Consider the following 21,293-nt stretch of genomic DNA (forward strand, 5'->3'; position numbering starts at 1 on the left):
TAGTGATTATATATTTGAATCCTCTTAGGAAAAATCGTAGTTAGGACAAGATCCTCTTGCTTTTACTCTCACCTTTCTCCTCCAAACAATGGTTCGATCTCCTCATAACCCTCGACCTCCTATGAACACGCGGCCACGTGCAAATGTGGCCTCTACTTCCGACCCTATCTTGATTCAACCCCGATGTAATCGTGGGAGCAAAATGCAAATCCACCTATCCGACCGTCATGATCCATAATTCTACCTCAGCCATTTGAGCCGAACATTCATTGTTACGCCTGCAATCAACTGGGTTATAGAGTTAGAGCTTGCCTATAGCATGGAGCCAAGTGCAATCGATAAAAAAGTTGACACTAAAACTGAAAAAATTTGACAATACTTTGCTCAATAATAGGTATGGGTGGAGTAATGGGCTCTAGAATATCCCCTCCGTTATTGGGAGTGAATAATAGGGATCCCATCAATATTCCAGTTCATTCTAAAGTTGAGTTAGGCATTGAAGAATCGGAAGTGGCTGTCAACAAAGAAGAAGCCAAATAGAGCTAAGTGTAGCACTTACCCAGTTTACATAGCATACACACATTGTAATACAATACTTGGTCATGATTCTGTCCCCTAGATTCTTCTGTGTTCTGTTAGTGTTTACATTTCTTCAGCAATGGTTGTGCTAAGATAACTTGTTCCTATTGCAAACATTGAAATCACTCTGCAATCACTCTTAATCCAGTGTTCGATAGTCCAATTTGTTGAATAACGTTCCTATTCAACAATAAAACCAGTCAGTTTACCTATTATCTTCTTTAACATCTACATACCAGATCAATTAAGGAACATACTTACTTTTACCTCAATAGTTCAGGTACCCTCTTTAGTTCTCCAGCTCTACTTTCAGCATCAAATTGAACTTAAAATCCCTTCAACCCTCTTCTAAACTAATCATTTCATTCGAAATTTAAACTTTAATTATGCTAACCTAGAAATATAGTTTCTAATGGTAGGAGTTCTATGTTTCTTCTTCCATTCTTCAATTCCCTTTGCTATTCTTTAATTTACAATATATATAACCTATACTAGTATCCCACATCGTTAAAATATAACCTCAAAGTATCCCATATGCTGAGTAAACTGTTTAAATCAAACTAAACCATTTTAAAACTGTTAAAACCTAACTGAAGATAGATAGTCTTAACCCAATTGTTAACACCCAGTCCACCTTACTAGAAAGATATCCCCGCCTTTTAAGCTTACCAGGTATGCCAATTTCGAAGACGAAATTCTTATCTGGTGGGGGGAGTGTAAAACCCACCCCTAAATTTACCCTGTTGGACCCGCACACCTTGGCCTGATTGAGCTGCTCGCATGCCATCGCGGTCAGGCCTCTCATTTATATCGCGGGATATTATGAGACTCAACTTTAAGTTAATCATGAGTTAATTACCTTTCAACCCAAATGGTGTAATCTTTCATTCCCATAAGCCAATTTGGGATTTGGGGTCTATGAATGGCAAGATCCATGAAAATTAACCTCAAATCTGTATATTGTTACAGCTACCGGATGGAGGTATAGCCATCCAACCGATCAACCGGTCCTTAGGACAGCCTCCATCTGGTCCCCCTCTGCTAACCCTATTTTTGTTCTAAATGTTTTGGGGCTTTGTTTTGGTTTGTTTTACAACCTATCTATGTCACGTACTATTAAAATAAGGTGTAACCTTCATAATGGTGAGGATTATTTTTGTGTTAGATCTTCTTCAAACTTGGCAAAGCATCCAACTCGGTAAGTGGGAATTGACTTTAATTTGTGAGTGTTTTATGTTTAATTTTCTAAGTTATGCTTGCTGCGTCTATATATACATCATATCAGATTTATGTTCATATAGATTATAGTTTTTCTTTTGCATTAGTATATGCATGATGTTAGGATGCATTTCATAATGCATTGCATATTATTATTTATGATATGATGAGATGGTATGTTGTATGAGATTGAGAGATGATGATAGAACTAATTTGATTTTCTATTTACTATTGAATCACATGACATTTATGTTAGAAGATGCATATGGTTAGGCTTTTATAAACCCAATGCTAGGACCCTTACCAATAGGAGTGAGGTGTTAGATAACCCGTGGTAAGTCCGAAGGGATGATTCCGGAATGCTATTTAACTGTCTCTTAGGTCTGATGTGTACTTCCGCAATGCAATGTACAATGGGGTTAACTTTGGGGGTTTACTAGGGACTGATGTGTAATTCCGGTATTTGCAGGTCTCCATCGTAGCAGAGTAGTATTCTTAGGGTCTGATGAGTGATTCCGAAACTGAGAATATCATACTTGTTATAGTAGCATTTATCCTCATCAGACCTAGATCTGTTGTTAGTTGCACAATTAGAATTGAGACATGCATCATGGACTATTTACATCTGTTTGCATGCTTCCCCTTACTGGGCTCAATAGAGCTCATCCCTCGGTATATCTTTATTTTAGATATGGCAGCTGGCGTGATGATGATGGATGTGGATCCTTTATTTCAGTTCGTTGTCGAGCAAGGAGCAGACATTGGTGGTGCTGAGTAGAATGGTCATAGAGATATACGTGATGATGATAACTGTACCTTAGTGGCTTTTACTTGAAGTTGCTGGGTGATGGATTATGTTTTGATCAATTTATAAAATTTCCTTTATATGTAACTTAATCTTTTGGATATTATGTATATATTATAAGAATGATTGTAAAACTTAGACCAACAATATGGTTAAGTAAATACTTATGTTATCATTTAGTACTCTGTTACTGACGTTTGTAATAGTATTTTGATCTTCCGCTGCATTCTTTGATTTCTTTACTGATCATTATGATTTTTAACTGTGAGGCATAGTTGTCACATGGTCACGGCGATCCAAGTCGGTGGAGGGGTGTCATGTCGATATATTGACATGTCGCCCTCCATGGCGTTGCCATGGCAATCATATCAACCATGTTTTATTTTTTATCTTCTCTATTTTTAATGTCATTTAGTATGCTATAATATATACCCTATAACATAAAAAATTAACATGAAAGTGTACCAATCTACTATGGTTTACCATGGCGATCATATCAACCATGTTTTATTTTTTATTTTCTCTATTTTTAATGTCATTTAGTATACTATAATATATACCCTATAACATCAAAAATTAACATGAAAGTATACCAATCTCCTATGGTTTAATTCATGAAAGTGTAATATCCATTAGTGTATATGAAATCATGGATTATCAAATAATTGATAACAATAGTCTTGCTGATAATAAAGTTGAAAAATCATAAGAGTTGAGATATGATTCATATGAAAGTGACTACAAAAGTAACAAAACAAAAAAACGATTATAAGAACGTAATTTATATTGAGTGAATAAAGCTAATAAACAACCCATCTAAATTTTAAAAAAAAAAATTGCTGATGTGAATATGTGATTGTGTATTAGAGTTTTTTTAATTTTTTTTCTGTTAAGGAAAAAGCATTAAAATAAAAAATGGTTAAAAAAAATTATTGTTAAAAAATTAAGTTTTATAATTTAAAACAACCATGTCACCCGATATGGCCATATGTCGTGGTATGGCATCCATGGCGGCGCGATGGCGATGACATGGAGGCTATATCTGTCGATATTCTTACATCATCTATAGCGGTGGTCGATATGCCCACTTCTCCAGCGATATGATGCCATGGCGATGCCTACCATGGCATCGATATGGCGACGCCATGACAACTATGTTGTGAGGTAGGCCACAGAACTGAGACCCTGGTGGTTTTGGGAATGTCTGTGGACATTCAGTCACATAACCCAGGTTAGTCCGAGTGGGGTGTGACACTCTTATTGGTTCAATATTGGTTCAATATGTAATATGTAATGTATCCAGATACATTGTACCACATGCTAGAATAGGTTGAGTCAACCTTAGCTAGCATGCCTTATTTGTTCTCTCCTAAATCATTATAAATAAAGGTTTGGCCACTGTCTCTAAGACAAGCCAGAATTATTTTCTCAATCTCTCTCTCTTTTCTCTCTACAATTCTTCTGAAATTGAGAAATTTCAAATGAAGAACAAGATGGAGTTTCTACAGCCTTGATGAGTTGGCAAGATGGTGGAAGTTTTGAAGTCTTTCAACTGGAGCAAGTTGAAGTTTCGGGCCATTGGGTGATGTGGCAAAGAGTTGGAAATTTCAGCTTCCAAGTGTAATACCTTGTGGAAATTTTGGGTAGCTGATTCATAAGCTTCCCTCCAAAATGTGGAGCTAAGATTAAATTCCTCCCTCCAATTTGTGGCTACTTGTTGCCCAAGTTTGAAGTGCTTGGGGATATATATATATGTTGAGATGTGTTACCTGATATTATAAGGGTACTTTTGGTATTTTATTTATGCTTTATTTATGTACTTTTGAACAAGGGTAGAGTTGTAATTTGGACTGTGACACTGTTCACGTGAACAGTGTCGTGAACAGTGTTTCCCTTTGTAATCTCTTTTATTATTATTATTATAAATAGAGAGCTTGACTGATCTCATTAATCAATCAAACCATTCACAAAATTCCAGTTTTGTTAACATGGTATCAGGGCCAAATCAACTCTGATCGATTTTTTCAAAACCCACCACCCTCCCCTCATTCGAGCTTCATCCATTCCCACCCTCTCTCTCGATCTTCTCTTCTCTTCTCTTCTTCTTTTGGTTTTTTTTCCCCCACATTACGGCAGCACTAGGGGGGTGATCACAATGATCTAGATGCTGCCCCAACTACCCCACATTCTTCCACCACTTTTTTAGATCGATGGAGGCTGCAGGACTGCCTGCGATTTGAAGTTGTTCTGTTTTTTTGAAGATCAGGCCTCCCTACCAATTTCGGCTGCTTCTTCCCTTGGAGAACCTTCTTCAGCTACTGCTCTCAGCCTCCATTCTCTTCATCTACAGGTTTGAAGACCCCTCCCCCTTATCGATCTCTCTTTTCAGGGTTTTTTCAAAACCTTGACACTAATCGATATTGGGGTTTGGGCTGCTGGTTCTTGCTGCCTCTGATTGGCACCTTTGCTGCTCTTATTCATCATCATTCCCTGCCTCAAATCTGGGAATCTTGGCTTCCTTACAGCCCCTCTATCCTACAATCGATTTCTGCCTATATCGATTCCAGGGATTTTTTGGGTTTTTTTTGGAAGGTTGCTACTTATTGAAGACTCTGGTTCCTGGCTACCATGACTAGTTCTGATTCTTCTTCAGCCTCTTCTGGCATTGATGGACAACCCAGGACTGATTTGCTGCCACTTGCTGCCCCCATCAAACTTGATGGCTCCAACTACCTGAAGTGGCCTCGGTCAACCTATCTGATAATAACTGGCCGTGGCCTTACTGGCCATCTTCTCGGGACAGCTTCAAAACCTCTAGAAGAAGGTGCTCCACTCAACAAGTGGTTATCTAATGATGCAATGGTGATGTCCTACCTGATTCACTCTATACAGGGGGATATCTCTGATAATTTTCTGCTACTGGAAACAGCTCAGGCTATATGGAGTGGTGCTAAAGAGACTTATGGTCGCACTGAGAATGATGCACAGGTCTATGAGATTAGAAAGGCCAATGGGACTGCCCAACAGGACCTCTCTGTTTCAAAGTACTATGCTGCCCTCAAGAACTTATGGCAGCAATTGGACCACTACTCCGACTATCAGCCCTCCACTGCTGCAGACCTGGCTGCCTATCGCAAACACGTCGACAAAATACGTGTTTATGATTTTTTGGCTGGCCTAAATATGGAGTTTGATCCTATTCGGGTTCAGGTACTTTGCCAGTCTCCGTTTCCCACTCTGGAGCAAGCCTTTGCCATGGTTCATAATGAGGAATCTCGTCGGACTGCCATGTTGCATTCCTCTCCTGTTGATCGATCTGCCTTGCAAGTTGCTTCCGATGTTTCCTCTTCTACCACTACTGATGGTGGTATTGCTGCCCAGAAAGGCCCAGTCAAGTGTGAATACTCCACAAGTTCTACCATACTAAAGCTCAATGCTGGAAGCTCCATGGGAAGCCTACTGATTATGAAGAAAAAAGAGGCCGTGGGAAGTCCAAACCCAAGGCTCATATTTCTGATTCTGTACCTACTACTGCTGCTGCCCCTTCCTCTGATATTGGGCTTACTCAAGATGAACTTCTAGCTTTCCGTCGCATGCTTCAGGCCTCTTCTGCTGCTCCTACTACGCCACCTGCACCTGCTGCCCGTCCTGGTTCTCACTCTGCCTCAGGTATTCCAGTCAATAATCTGTGTGCATCGGCTGTATCCACTCCTTGGATTATTGATTCCGGTGCTACAGACCATATGACTGGCTCATCCTTCATTTTTATTCTCCTTCTTCTAGCCAAGACAGTGTTTGAGTAGCTAATGGCTCATTTTCTCCTATTAATGGGAAGGGTTTCATACGCTGCTCTCCTACACTTTCCTTAAATTCTGTTTTGCATGTTCCTTCTTTTTCTACCAACCTTATCTCTATGAGTAGCCTTACTAGAGATCTGAACTACAAACTGACATTTTTCCCTTCTCATTGTGTTATATAGGATCTGGAGACGGGGCGCACGATTGGGGCTGGTAAGATGCAAGGTGGTCTCTACGTCCTTGATACGTGTCAGCCTTCTCTGTTGCATTCGGCCTCCTCTACAGCTCATCATCTACAGTCCACCTCGTCACTTGACCTTCATCTCTGGCACTGTCGGCTTGGTAACCCAACTATTAGTACCTTAGCTTTTTTATTTCCAGACTTACTCAAAAATTGTAATAGGAATGAGTTTTTATTTCAGGCTTGTGTTTTGGCCAAACAGACTCGTTCCAGTTATTCTTCCATAAATAAAAGAAGTGAGTTTCCATTTGCTTTGGTTCATTCTGATGTATGGGGCCCTGCCCATTGTAATTCCATTACAGGTCATATATGGTTTGTCTCCATTATAGACTGTTATACTCGTACTACTTGGGTTTATCTGATGAGCCATAAAAGTGAGGTCTTCCGTTGTTTTCAATTGTTTCATCGTATGGTTAGACCCAATTCAATGCCACATTACGCATTTTACGTAGTGATAATGGCAGGGAATACATGGAGGGTCAGTTCCAACAGTATTTGGTTGCCCATGGTATTGTCCATCAGACCAGCTGTGTTGACACACTTGCCCAGAATGGGGTTGTTGAAAGAAAAAATCGACATCTCCTTGAGGTAGCCCGGGCCATTATGTTTGCACGGCAGGACCCTTCCCAATACTAGAGTGATGCCATTCTTACCGTTGCTTACCTCATAAACCGAGTGCCTACCTGTGTCCTTGATGGTATTTCCCTCGTTGCTCTCCTTCAGGGTTCGTCATCCTTTGTGGTTCCTCCCAAAATTTTTGGTTGTCTACTATGTCCGTAATCATCTTCCTCATGGGAAATTTGATCCACGGAGCATTCGGTGTATTTTTCTGGGCTATTCTGCAACCCAGAAGGGATACAAGTGTTATCATCCCCCTACTCGCCGTACCTTTGTCTCCATGGACATTGTCTTCCACGAATCCTTGCCCTACTATTCCCAGACACCTCTTCAGGGGGAGCAGGATCAGGTTTTTGAAGACGTGTCTGCTATTCATCTGGCTCCTATTCAGGGGGAGCCCTCTGTAACTTCAGCTCCTACAGTGGTTCCTCATCAAGGGGGGCGTAGACCAGTCAGTCAAATCCCTGTTCAGAAAGTATATACCTGGGGGCGCACAGGACAGGTTGAGACTGCCACCACCACCATACCACCTCTACAATCGTCTGCACCTGATCCAGATTCAAACCCTGCTACATTACCTAGTAAGGATCCTTCTCTTGATTTACCTATCGCTGTCCGTAAAGGCATTAGATCATGCACCCAACACCCCATCTCCAATGTTGTTTCCAATGATGCTTTATCTCCTTCCTATCGGCATTTGTTTCTTCCCTTTCCTCTGTTTCTCTTCCTCAGAATTGGCAAGAGGCGATTGCAGATCCAAAGTGGAAAGCAGCCATGATGGAAGAAATGACTGCCTTACTTAAAAATGAGACATGGGAGCTAGTTGTTCTTCCTTTGGGTAAGAGACCAGTTGGATGCAAGTGGGTATTTGTTGTCAAGCAGAAGCCAGATGGAACAATGGATAGATATAAAGCCAGGCTTGTGGCCAAAGGGTTCACTCAGACTTATGGGATCGACTACCAGGAAACATTTGCCCCTGTTGTAAAGCTGAACACTGTCAAAGTTTTACTGTCTTGTGCTGTCAACCTTGGTTGGGATCTACAACAATTGAATGTAAAAAATGCATTTCTACATGGAGAGCTGGAAGAGGAGGTGTATATGGAAGTTCCTCCAGGTTTTTCCTCTGACAAGAATCAAGGGAAAGTTTGCAGATTAAAGCGGACACTTTATGGATTGAAGCAATCACCACGGACATGGTTTGGTAGGTTTCATAAAGTCATGGTCTCCTATGGATATAGACAGAGTAATGCTTATCACACTTTGTTTATCAAGAGAAAGGCAGAAAAAGTCACTCTTCTTATAGTTTATGTTGATGACATAGTTGTGACTGGTAATGATGCAGATGAAGTTTCTCACTTGAAGGCTTTCTTGGGACGGGAATTTGACATAAAAAATCTAGGACAGCTAAGATATTTTCTTGGGATTGAAGTTGCTCGGTCTCCAAAGGGCATCTTTCTCTCCCAAAGAAAGTATGTTCTAGATTTACTATCAGAAACTGGTTTGCTTGGCTGTCACCCTTGTGACATTCCTTTGGAAACTAATACCCGTCTACAAGAGAAAGATGGTGAGCCTGTTGATAAAGGCAGATATCAACGATTGGTGGGAAAACTGATTTACCTCTCCCACACCAGACCAGATATTGCCATTGCTGTGAGCCTAGTGAGTCAGTTCATGCATGATCCCTATTCCACTCATATGGCTGATGTTCTCTGTATTCTCCATTACTTGAAATCAGCCCCAGGAAAAGGGATCCTTTTGTCTCCCCATGACCATCTTCGCATTGAGGCTTATACAGATGCTGATTGGGGTGGTAACCCAGACAGGAAGTCAACCTCTGGCTACTGTACCTTTGTTGGAGGGAACTTGGTAACATGGCGGAGTAAAAAACAAAATGTGGTGGCATGATCAAGTGCTGAAGCTGAATTTCGTGCCATGGCCCAGGGCATATGTGAGTTATTGTGGCTTCAGAGTTTACTCCTAGATATCCGTGGGTCTGTTCATCTTCCAATGATGTTGTACTATGACAACAAAGCAGCGATTAGCATTGCCCATAATCCAGTACAGCATGACCATACCAAGCATGTGGAAATTGACAGACACTTCATCAAGGAGAAGTTAGAGAGTGGGCAGATTTGTATCCCTTTTGTGAAGTCTGGAGATCAACTAGCTGATGTCTTCACCAAAGGGTTGAGTGGAAAGTTGTTTTATCCTAGCCTAGTCAAGTTGGGTATGTGTGATATCTATGCCCCAACTTGAGGGGGAGTGTTGAGATGTGTTACCCGATATTATAAAGGTATTTTTGGTATTTTATTTATGCTTTATTTATGTACTTTTAAACAAGGGTAGAGTTGTAATTTGGCCTGTGACACTGTTCACGTGAACAGTGTCATAAACAGTGCCTTGAACAGTGTTTCCCTTTGTAATCTCTTTTATTATTATTATTATAAATAGAGAGCTGACTGATCTCATTGATCAATCAAGCCATTCACAAAATTCCTGTTTTGTTAACAATATATATATAAAGAGAAAAGAAAGTCCCAAAAAATAAGGGGACAATACTTTAAAAAAAAAAAAAAAAGTGTGAAGAAATATACAGGTTAGCAAGCAAAGGAGAGTGAGAATCCTTGGCTGCTGTATTTACTTTGCATTTTTACTTTATACATTGATGATGATTTGAAGGACGGAGAAGATGAATGGAGAAAGTGTGTTGTCTGCCTCTGACTGTGAATTGAAGAGAGGAAGAAGACACTCACATTAACTACTCAGATGCTACAACTTTGTATATGAAATTCTTTATGAAAGTCTCGCAGAAAACTGAAGAAAGAGGGTCTGAGAATTGACTGAACTCAGTTGTGTGAAAATTGATTTCAATTAGAGAAGTTGTGCAAATTTCAGCAAGCTATATCAGGTTGCAAATCTGAGATTAGAATCGATTTGAAAGAAGGCTTGCAGCAAGTCTGATTTCAGACTTACCTGAAAGCTTTGTTGCATGCTTGAGGACTCATATCAGTGGCTGAAACTGATAAGAAGGTTGAGTGGTGTTCGTGACTGTTACACTTTATCTGAGAAGGTGTTCACAGGTTGAAGAAGATAGAAAGTAAAGAAGACAAGAATCCTTGGCTGCTGTGTGCCATTTGTTGCTGCGAATTGAAGGAATTGTGAGGAGAATAGGGGTGAAACGGGGCCGGGCTGGGCTGGGCTGGGCTGGGTTTTTTAAAACCCCAGCCCAACTTTAAGTCCTCTTAGCTCAGCCCAAGCCCAACCTCGCCCTAGGTCAGGTTGAGATATCTCAGCGCAGGCCCAACCCTACTGGGCTCAGCCCAACCCAACCTGGACTTGATTGATCCTGATTGGGCTGGGCTAGGCTAAGTCGGCCCTGATTGACCCTATTTTTGCAACCCTAACTGACCCTTCCATTTTTTTCCCCCATTTGCGTCGTCTTATGCATTGAGAAACATGTGATTGGGTATTAGTTTGTGTTGAAATATGGGTTCAAGGGTAGAATTGTCCTAAGGGTAATTTTGTCCTTGTACCTATTCCAGAATGTTCTTCTTTACATTATAAATAAAGATGGTTGTAGTCACTCCGACTCAAGCCAGTATTCAAGGAATTCAACATGGCATCAGAGCCAAAAATCATACGGGAATATGGGCAATGATTTTTTTTCCTCTCTCTCTCTCTCTTTCTTTCGTGATATCACCCTAACCTAACCACCGCCGAACACCACTAACCACCACCAGCCTTCTACCACCACAACCACACCTTCGCCCACCTTCCCCAACCCTTTCAGGGCTCCGCCGACCCTTTCCTCCCCTTCCAGCCTCCTGCGACCTTTCTCGGGGTTTATTCTTCTCGCGGGAGCTCTCTTACCCTTTGCTGCCGTATCTTTCACACCCTTGGGGGTGAGTTGACTCCCACCAAGGGCCTTTTTTATCCTCATATGATCTCATTTTTTTTGGAAGATTTTTTCTTCTATTCCTGCGATTTTTTTTTTCAACCACCATGCCTGACATTTCAGAGATCACTTTTGCATCCTTTGGTTCTAATGGTTCGTCGCAATGTGACTCTCTTTCGTTTCCAGTGAACCCTATCAAGTTAAATGGTAGGAACTATCTCTTATGGTCTTGTTCTTACTTGTTCGCAACTGGTTCCCATGGTCTCTCTGGCTATATCACGGGACCTATTGTCAAGCCTACAAAGGCTGGTCATGCACAGGATCGATGGATGAATTTTAATTTCATCCATCATGTCCTATCTGATTAATTCCATGGACCAAGAAATTGTCGGGTGTGACCTTCTTGATACGGTTGCTAAAATATGGAAGACAGCCCATGACACCTATTCTTAAGTTGGGAATGCTGCCCAGTGCTATGGGCTCTGTCACAAGATCTACTCTACCAAGTAGCTGGAGTTGTCCCTTTCTCAATATTATAATACCATGTGCACTATGTGGCAGCAGTTGGATTTTTTGGGCACCTTCACTGAATCCTGTGATGTTGATGCAACGGCCTTCTAGAAGTGGGAAGATGGTTTGCGTGTTTTTGATTTCTTGGTTGGCCTCAATATTGAGTTTGATCAAATCCGGGCCAATATTCTGAATCGGGACCCTCTCCCAACTCTTGAGCATGCCTATGTGATTCTTTCAGTTGAAGACAGTTGGCATACAGCCATGGTTCATCCTGTTACTCAGGAACGATCAGCCCTTATTTCTGGTTCCCAATCTTCCAGTACTGTTACTGGTGATCGGACATCTGGTGATCGCCCCCTATTAAATGTGATCATTGTGGGAAGGAATGGCACACAAAGGACCGATGTTGGAAGCTTCATGGTCGCCCCACTGATACTCGTGGGCGTGGGAAGGGTGGTTCCAATCGGCCCATTAACACCCGTGCTAATCAGGCATCTACTGAAGAGCAGCCCAACCAATCTCTTTCCTAAGTTGTAGCTGAATTGCAAAATCTCTGGGATATGATGACTCGATTGGACACTTCTTCGGCATCTACAATGACTGCTTCAGCTATTTCTCTACCTTCCAATCCCACTACCACTTATTTCCTCAGGTATTTCATTTGGTGGGAACTGCACCTCAGTCATATCCGATTCTTGGGTTATTGACTCAGGGGCAACCGACCATATGACAGGTTCTTCCTCTCGTTTTTTCAAATATTCCCCTTTATCTGGTCATAATAAGGTCTGTGTTGCTGATGGATCTCTTTCTCCCATCTCGGGAAAGGGATCTGTGAAATGCACTTCCTCTCTTTACGTTTCCTCTATGTTGCATTTCACTAAATTTTCTACTAATTTGCTTTCCATTAGTAGCATGACTAGGGATTTAAACTTGTTAAATTCTATGAATCTGGCTTGTCAATGAGACAGAGGCCATACCCTTATTTATAACTTCAGAATATTACAAATATGGAATGATTGACTCAATCCTTATCTAGCTACACATTTAACATGTGCATAATGAACCTAGACACTATAGGTACAAGGACAATATTACCCTTAGGACATAATCACCCTTGAACCCATATTACAACACTCCCCCTCAAGTTGGTGCATACAGGTCAAACATGCCCAACTTGCAGCTAAGTCCTTTGGTAAGGATATCAGCCAACTGCTCGTCAGATTTGATGAATGGAATACAATCACTCCTTGTTCCAATTTTTCTTTGATAAAATGCCGGTCTATCTCAACATGTTTACTGTCATGTTGGACCGGGTTCTGAGCAATGCTAATCGTTGACTTGCTGTCACAATAGAGTCGTATAGGTAGGTCAACCACTAGACCCAAATCTTGAAGAAGAACCTTTAGCCAGAGAAGTTCACATATACCTTGTGCCATAGCTCTAAACTCGGCTTCAATGCTAGATCGAGCCACCACTGCTTGCTTCTTACTCCTCCACGTAGTTAAATTTCCTCCAACAAGAGTGCAATATCTGGATGTTGATTTTCTGTCATCAGGGCTGCCAGCCCAATTTGCATCAGTAAAAGCTTCAATCCGAAGGTGACTATGTGGAGAATATAAAACTCCTTTTCTAGGAGAGGACTTCAAGCACCGTAGTATCCTATATGTTGCTTCCAAGTGAGAGGAGTAAGGGTCATGCATGAATTGAATCACAACACTTACTGCAAATGCAATGTCTGGTCAGGTATGAGAGAGATAAATCAATTGACCAACTAATCTTTGATAACTACCCTTATCGACAGAGTCACCTTCCTTACCTTTTAAGTGTGTATTGGGCTCAAGTGGAGTATCTGCTGATTTACAACCAAGCATCCCAGTATCGCTTAATAGATCAAGAGTATATTTTCTCTGATAAAGAGATATGCCCTTAGCTGAATAAGCAACCTCAATCCCTAAGAAATATCGTAACCTCCCTAAATCCTTGACCTCAAATTCAGTAACCAAGTAGGTCTTCAACTTCTGAATTTCTAGTGCATCACTCTCTGTGATCATTATGTCGTCTACATAAACAACCAGAATGGTGATATGCTGTCCCACTTTCTTAACAAACAACGTGTGGTCAGCATTACTCTGTTTATAGCCATATGTAATCATGGCTTTGTGAAAGCGACCAAACCAGGCCCTTGGTGACTGCTTTAGGCCATATAAGGCCTTCAATTTGTATATCTTTCCTGAGTCTTAGAGGTAGCAAAGCCAGGGGGTATATCTATGTAAACATCTTCTTCCAATTCTCCGTGCAAGAAAACATTCTTCACATCAAGTTGTTGGAGTTCCCATCCTCTGTTGACAACCCAAGAAATGATGACTCTCACTGTATTCATCTTTGCCACTGGAGCAAATGTTTCTTGATAGTCGATTGTGAACCCTTTTGCAACCAGTTGTGCTTTGTACCTTTCTACAGAACCATCTGATTTGTGCTTCACGACGAAGACCCACTTGCAGCCAACAGGTTTCTTTCCTAGTGGAGGAACAACCAAATCCAAAGTCTGGTTTTTCTCAAGGGCACGCACTTCTTCATTCATTGCGTCCTTCCATTTCTGTCCAGCTACTACTTCCTGCCAGGTGTTAGGAATAGTAAGAGAGGATAACGAAGATACAAAGGCAAGAAAAAAAGGATTTATAGAATTATATGACACAAAATTGGAAATTGGATGTTGTGTACAACTCCGTTTTGGTTTCCGAAGAACAATTAGAAAATCAAGACTGGGATCAGAAGGAAGCTTACCAGGAGGATGAGAATGACTCGGAGAAGGTGTTGACTGCATAGGATTGGTGGTGGTGGTCTCTTTATCCAACATTCCATGAGAAGGAAAAACTATTCCTTGAGAGTAAGTCTTTAATTCTCTCCCCCTGGACTGTTTGCTGCTGCTCATTTTGTCCCACTTCCTGTTCCTGACTTGTAATCCTATCCTCCAATTCAACAGTGACATCCTCTATAATAGGCACATGAACATCTAGAGGAGTAACCAACGGGACCTCTTAATCCCTTAGAATCTTCCCCTGGAGAGGTGCCGGCTGTTGAAAGTATGCTTCGGATTCCCGAAATACTACATCCATTGTGACAAACACCTTCCTAGTAGGAGGATGATAGCATTTATACCCCTTCTGGGTACCCGAGTAGCCAAGAAAGACACACCGGAGACGCTTAGGATCGAACTTCCCGTGAACAAGGTGATTTCTAGCAAACACCACACAGCCAAACAAACACCTTGGGTGGCACAACAAATGTGGAGGATCCTAACAGAAGATCCAAAGGGCAGCGACCTCCTAAGACTCGGGTAGGAAGCCGATTTATCAAATAGGTGGCTGTAAGAACCACATCACACCAAAATCTAGAAGGTACAGCCATAGCCAACATTAGGTAGCGAGACACCTCCAATAAGTGCCAGTTCTTTCTCTCTGCAACACCATTCTGGGCTGGAGTATCTACACATGAAGTTTGATGAATAATTCCATGGGAATCCAGATAGGAGCGAAATGAACTATCCATATACTCCTTACATTATTAGACCGTAAGACCTTCACCTTGGCATCAAACTAGGTCTGAACCATTCTATGAAACAACGTAAAATAGGTAAATACATTACTCTTATGCATTAAATAAACCCATGTAGTGCGGCTGTATCAGTCAATAAAGGTGACAAACCACCGAAACCCAGAGATAGAAACACATTGGGCAAGGCCCCATACATCAGGATGAATCAAACTAAATGGAGACAAGCTCCTATTATTAGAAATTGGATAAACGCTCTGAGTTTGTTTTGCCAAAGTCCAGGCATCACAAGAAAAAGTGTTCAAATTACAACTTTTTATTAAACTAGGAAAAAGAACTGATAAAACACCCATCGAGGGATGGACCAAAAGAGGATGCCAATTATTCAATTCAAGTAACACAGAACTGGTAAATGAAGACGGAGACTGAGATGTCAAGGCTGCCGGCGAACCATCAAGCACGTATAGACCACCAAACCTTACCACATGCAATTATACGATCCGTCTCCAAGTCCTGGAATAAACAATGTTTGGGAAAAAAAGGTTACTTTGCAGTTCAAATCCCATGTTAAGCTACTAATGGACAACAAATTAGTAGAAAACTTAGAAACATGTAAAATAGATAAAAGGCACAGAGAAGAGGTACATTGAGCAGTCCCCTTTCCCGAAATAGGAAAAAGAGACCCGTCAGCCACCCAAACCTTATTCTGGCCAGACAAAGGACAAAATGTGGAAAAAAGAGAGGATGAACCCATAGTTGTCATGGCGTCGCCATGGCGTCCTGGCGCTAGAGAGGGTTGCATGGCGACCTACGCCATGGCGTCCCTCTTTGATTTCTTCTTCCTGTCTCTCTTTCCCTCTTCGATTTCTTCTTCCTGTCTTAGACTTCTTCTTCCCTCTTCGATTTCTTCTTTCCCTCTTCAATTTCTTTCGATTTCTTCTTTCCCTCTTCGATTTCTTCTTCCTGTCTTCTTTCCCTCTTCCATTTCTTTCGATTTCTTCTTCGATTTCTGAATTTTTTTCTTAAAACTTGAGAAACAATAGAGAAAAAATAAAACATGGCTTGAGTATACATCTATTAACACATTAAAAATAGAGAAAATAAAAAATAAAACATGGTCGACACGCTCGCCATGGCAATGCCATGGAGGTTGCCATGGCGGGCGACATGTCAATATATCGACGTGACACCCCTCCACCGACTTGGATCGCCGTGACGCCATGACAACTATGGATGAACCTGTCATATAGTCGGTTTCCCTTGAGTCAATAACCTAAGAATCGAGTATGACCGAAGTGCAATTCCCACCAAACCGAATACCTGAAGTAGAAGTGGAGTTGGAAGCCAGAGAAACAGCCGAAGCAGCCAAGGAAGGAGACACAGATGCCGAAGAAGATGTGTCCAATCGAGTCATCATATCCCACAGATTTTGCAGTTCAGCCAAAACTTGTGAAAGAGATTGCTCGGGCTGTTCTTCTGTAGAGGTCTGGTTAGCACGAGTAGACCGATTGAAGCCACCTTTCCCACGCCCTCAAGTATCCACAGGGCGACCATGAAGCTTCCAACATTGGTCCTTGGTGTGACATTCCTTCTCACAGTGATCACATTTAATAGGAGGGTGATCACCAGATGTTAGTTCCCTCAGGAAGAGGTTTGAGAACCAGACACAAGGGCCGATCATTCCAAGGTAGCCAGCGTAACCATGGTTGTATGCCGACTGTCTTCAGCAGAAAGAATCGCATAGGCTTGCTCAAGGGTGGGAAGGGGATCACGATTCAGAATATTGGCGCAGATCTAATCAAACTAATTATTGAGCCCAGCCAAGAAATCAAACATGCGCAAACCATCCTCCCACTTCCGGAAAGCCGTGGCATTAACGGCACAGGTTGCAGTGAAGGTGCCCAAAAAATCCAATTGCTGCCACATAGTACACATTTCATTGTAATATTGAGAAAGGGACAACTCCAACTGCTTGGTAGAGTGGATCTTCTGACAGAGATCATAGCATTGGCGGCATTTCCGACTTGAGAATAGGTGTCCTGGGCTGTTTTCCAGATTTTTGTTGCCGTATCAAGAAGGTACCGCTCGACAATTTCTTGGTCCATGGAATTAACCTAATAGGACATGACCAAGAAATTAAAATTCATCCATTGATCCTGTGCGGGACCAACCTTTGTAGGCTTGCCAGTGGTGCCCATGATGTAGCCAGAGAGACAACGGGAACCAATTGTGAACAAGCAAGAGCAAGACCACAAGAGATTGTTATTGCCATTCAACTTGATAGGATTCACCAGGAACGGAACAGAATTGTCAGGCATAGTGGCTGGATAAAAAAATCGCAGGAATAGAAGAAAACCTCTAATAAAAAATCACATCATAGAGAGCTTAAAAGGGGCCCTTGGTGGGAGTCCACTAACCACCAAGGGTGGAAAAAGGAGGATGGCAAAGCTGGAGAGACCTCCCGCGAGAAAAGGAAAAAAGGCCGAGAGGCATGTTGGGGCTGGCGATGATCGACGGGAGCCTGGAGAGGCTGGCTTCGGTGGTGGTGGTGGTGGCAACGGTAGGTTGGCAGAGGTAGTGGTGTTGGCCGAAGGCTGGCGGAAGAGTGGTGGTGGCGGCAGAAGGCTGGCAGTGGTTACGTTAGAACACAATCACGAGATAAAGAGAAAAATTCACTGCTCATATTCCCGGAGTTTTAGCTCTGATGCCAAGTTCCGTGAATCTGGCTTGTCAATGAGATAGAGGCCATACCTTTATTTATAACTTCAGAATATTACAAATATTGAAAGATTGACTCAATCCTTATCTAGCTACACATTTAACATGTACATAATGAACCTAGACACTATAGGTACAAGGACAATATTACCCTTAGGACATAATTACCCTTGAACCCATATTACAACAAAACTGTAAAGTGACTTTTTTTCCAACTCATTGTTTGTTTCAGGACTTGGCAACGGGCAATACGATTGCATGTGGTAAGGTGGTTGGTGGTCTGTACGTGCTTAAGAGCTCTCCGTCAGCTTTGACATCCTAGCCTGCATCTTCTGATTCTGATTCTGCATTGTTTGGGTTGAATAATTGGCCACGTCGTTTGGGCCATCCACCATTGAGTGTTTTATCTGATCTATTTCCTAGTTTATTAAAGCGTTGTAATCCAAATATTTTTTCTTATGATGCTTGCACTTTGTCACAATGAATGTGGTGTTCCGAGAATCTGAAGCTTACTTTAAACAACTGATACCTCTACAGGGGGAGATTCTAAGTGATGAAGAGGTTCTGTTGATTGCTCCTCTAGATGTTGATATACCTACCATAGAGGACACTTACCTTTTCAAAGGGGTAATGTCCGGAGTTTGGGACCAAAAGACTTTCTGTTTTTCTGTAAAAGTAGCCGCGAATGGAGTAAGCCATTTCTATTTCTAGCCATTATGGGCATAAGTTCTCCACTTGTCAAATCGGGTTCGTAACTCAATAGATGGTGGGATTGATCCTTTTGAAGGGATGAGATCAGGTGAACAGAGTCAATGTCTCAGATGGAGGAATCCCTATTCCTCACCTCAAATCGGATAGCGCCCTGTTGAACTAGAAAATGGGATTACAAGTCAGAAAGAAGTAATGGGATAGCAGCAAACAGTCCAAGGGGAGATTAATGTGAAGACTTACTCTCGTGGAACTGATTTTCCTTCTCATGGCCCTCGGTACAAAGAGACCACCACCACTGATCCAACACAATCGGCACCTGCTCCAAGTCCAACTCCTAGTCATCTTCTTGGTAAGCTTCCTCTTGATTCTAGTCTGGATTTACCCATTGCTATTCGGAAATCAAAGCAAAGTTGTACACAACACCCTATTTCCAATGTTGTGTCATACAACACTCTAACTCCTTCATTCCATGCCTTTATGTCTTCGTTATCCTCTGTTACCATCCCTAACATTTGGCAGGAGGCAATAGCCAAAAAGAAATGGAAGGATGCGATGAACGAAGAAATGCTTGCCCATGAGAAAATCGGACCTGGGATTTGGTGATTCCTCCATCAAGAAAGAAACTCATTGGCTGCAAATGGGTTTTTGTTGTGAAGCACAAGTCAGACGGCTCAGTGGAAATATATAAAGCAAGGTTGGTTGCCAAAGGGTTCACTCAAACCCAAGGAATTGACTATCAAGAGACTTTTGCTCCTATAGCAAAGATGAATAACCTGAGAATCATCATTTCTTGTGTTGTAAATCAAGGTTGGGATCTCCAACAACTTGATGTAAAGAATGCATTCTTGCATGGAGACTTGGAAGAGGATATTTACATGGATGGAGATACCTCTTGGTTTTGCTTCTTCAAAGACCTAGGGAACGATATGCAAGTTGAAGAAGGCCCTGTACAGTCTGAAGCAGTCACCAAGGGCTTGGTTTGGTCGCTTCCATAAGGCCATGATTGCATATGGGTATAGGCAGAGCAATGCAGATCACACCTTGTTTGTTAAAAGGGTGGGACAGCAACTGACAATTTTGATTGTTTATGTTGATGATATAGTAATCACGGGCAGTAATGCACAGGAAATTCAGAAGTTGAAGACTTATCTAGCCATTGAATTTGAAGTCAAAGATTTGGGGAAGTTAAGGTATTTCTTGGGGATTGAAGTTGCCTATTCAGCCAAGGGCATATCTCTATCCCAAAGAAAATACACCCTGGATTTATTGAGTGAAACAGGGATGCTTGGTTGTAAATCGGCAAATGTCCCTCTTGAGCCCGACACACACTAGAAGAGTAAGGAAGGTGACCCGGTGGATAAGGGTAGCTAACAGAGGTTAGTTGACCAGTTGATATACCTCTCACATACTCAACCAGATATTACATTTGCTGTGAGTGTCGTGAGTCAATACCTGCATGATCCTCACTTCTCTCACTTAAAAGCAACCTACAGAATACTTCGGTACCTGAAGTCATCTCCTGGAAAAGGAGTATTGTATTCTCCACATAGTCATCTCCGGATAGAAGCATACACTGATGCAGATTGGGCTGGAAGTCATGATGATAGGAAGTCAACATCCAAATATTACACATTTGTTAGAGGAAACTTAACTACTTGGAGAAGCAAGAAACAGACAGTTATGGCTCGATCTAGTGCTGAAGCCGAATTTAGAACTATAGCACAAGGTATTTGTGAACTCCTTTGGCTCAAGGGACTTCTTCAAGATCTTGGTATGAATGCTGATCTTCCAATGCAACTCCACTATGACAGTAAGTCTGCAATCAGCATTGCCCATAACCCGATCCAACATGATCGTACCAAACATGTTGAGATCAACCAATATTTTATCAAGGAGAAATTGGAGCAAGGAATAATTTGTATTCCATTTATTCACTCCAGTAAGCAGCTGGCTGATATCCTTACCAAAGGAATTAGAAGTAAGCTATTTTGTCCTATAATTAGCAAGTAGGGCATGTTTGACATGTATGCTCCAACTTGAGGAGGAGTGTTGTAATATGGGTTCAAGGGTAGAATTGTCCTGGGGGTAATTTTGTCCTTGTACCTAATCCAGAATGTTCTTCTTTACATTATAAATAAAGATGGCTTTAGTCACTCTGATTCAAGCCAGTATTCACGGAATTCAATAGTTTGTTCCATACTCAACTGACTATTAGATTTTTCTTTGGGTTAAAAAACTTAGTCCAATCTTATAATTTTAAATACTTTCATTAAATAGATAATTACAATTTTTTTGGGTAAAATAATAGATAATTAGATACTAAATAAAAATTGTAATATGTAAACACTAAATTGTAAACCTAACACAGGGCCGGGATAGACCAGGTCGGGCTCAGCCTGAGGCCTCAACCCTGCCCCAGCCTGACCCTAACCCTGGGCCTGAAAATTCCAACCCCAACCTGCCCTTAGGATTGAAAAATCCATTCCAGGACCTGTTTGGGCTCATGGCAGGCTCGGGCCGACATGGTTACACCCTTAGAGGAGAACATCTGAAGTTCTTCCCATTGGGATTATTACTCAATTGAGGTAATCTATTTTCAGCAAATCACTAGATTTGACTAAGGTTTTAAGTGTTGAAAAAACTATG

At 41.6% G+C, this 21,293-nt stretch overlaps 1 protein-coding gene across 1 annotated transcript in view; it reads right to left on the reverse strand.

The window, feature by feature from the left end:
• LOC122647305 (protein ACTIVITY OF BC1 COMPLEX KINASE 1, chloroplastic-like) overlaps nt 1-21,293 on the reverse strand; it is a 66,846-nt gene that overhangs the window by 145 nt on the left and 45,408 nt on the right. Inside the window, exon 9 of the mRNA XM_043840724.1 lies at nt 6,546-6,548. Within this exon, the coding sequence (XP_043696659.1) occupies nt 6,546-6,548 (3 nt within the window). The remainder of the gene's footprint in view (nt 1-6,545; nt 6,549-21,293) is intronic.

The sequence above is a fragment of the Telopea speciosissima genome, unplaced genomic scaffold, assembly GCF_018873765.1.
Source record: "Telopea speciosissima isolate NSW1024214 ecotype Mountain lineage unplaced genomic scaffold, Tspe_v1 Tspe_v1.0020, whole genome shotgun sequence".
Classification (NCBI taxonomy): Eukaryota; Viridiplantae; Streptophyta; class Magnoliopsida; order Proteales; family Proteaceae; genus Telopea; species Telopea speciosissima.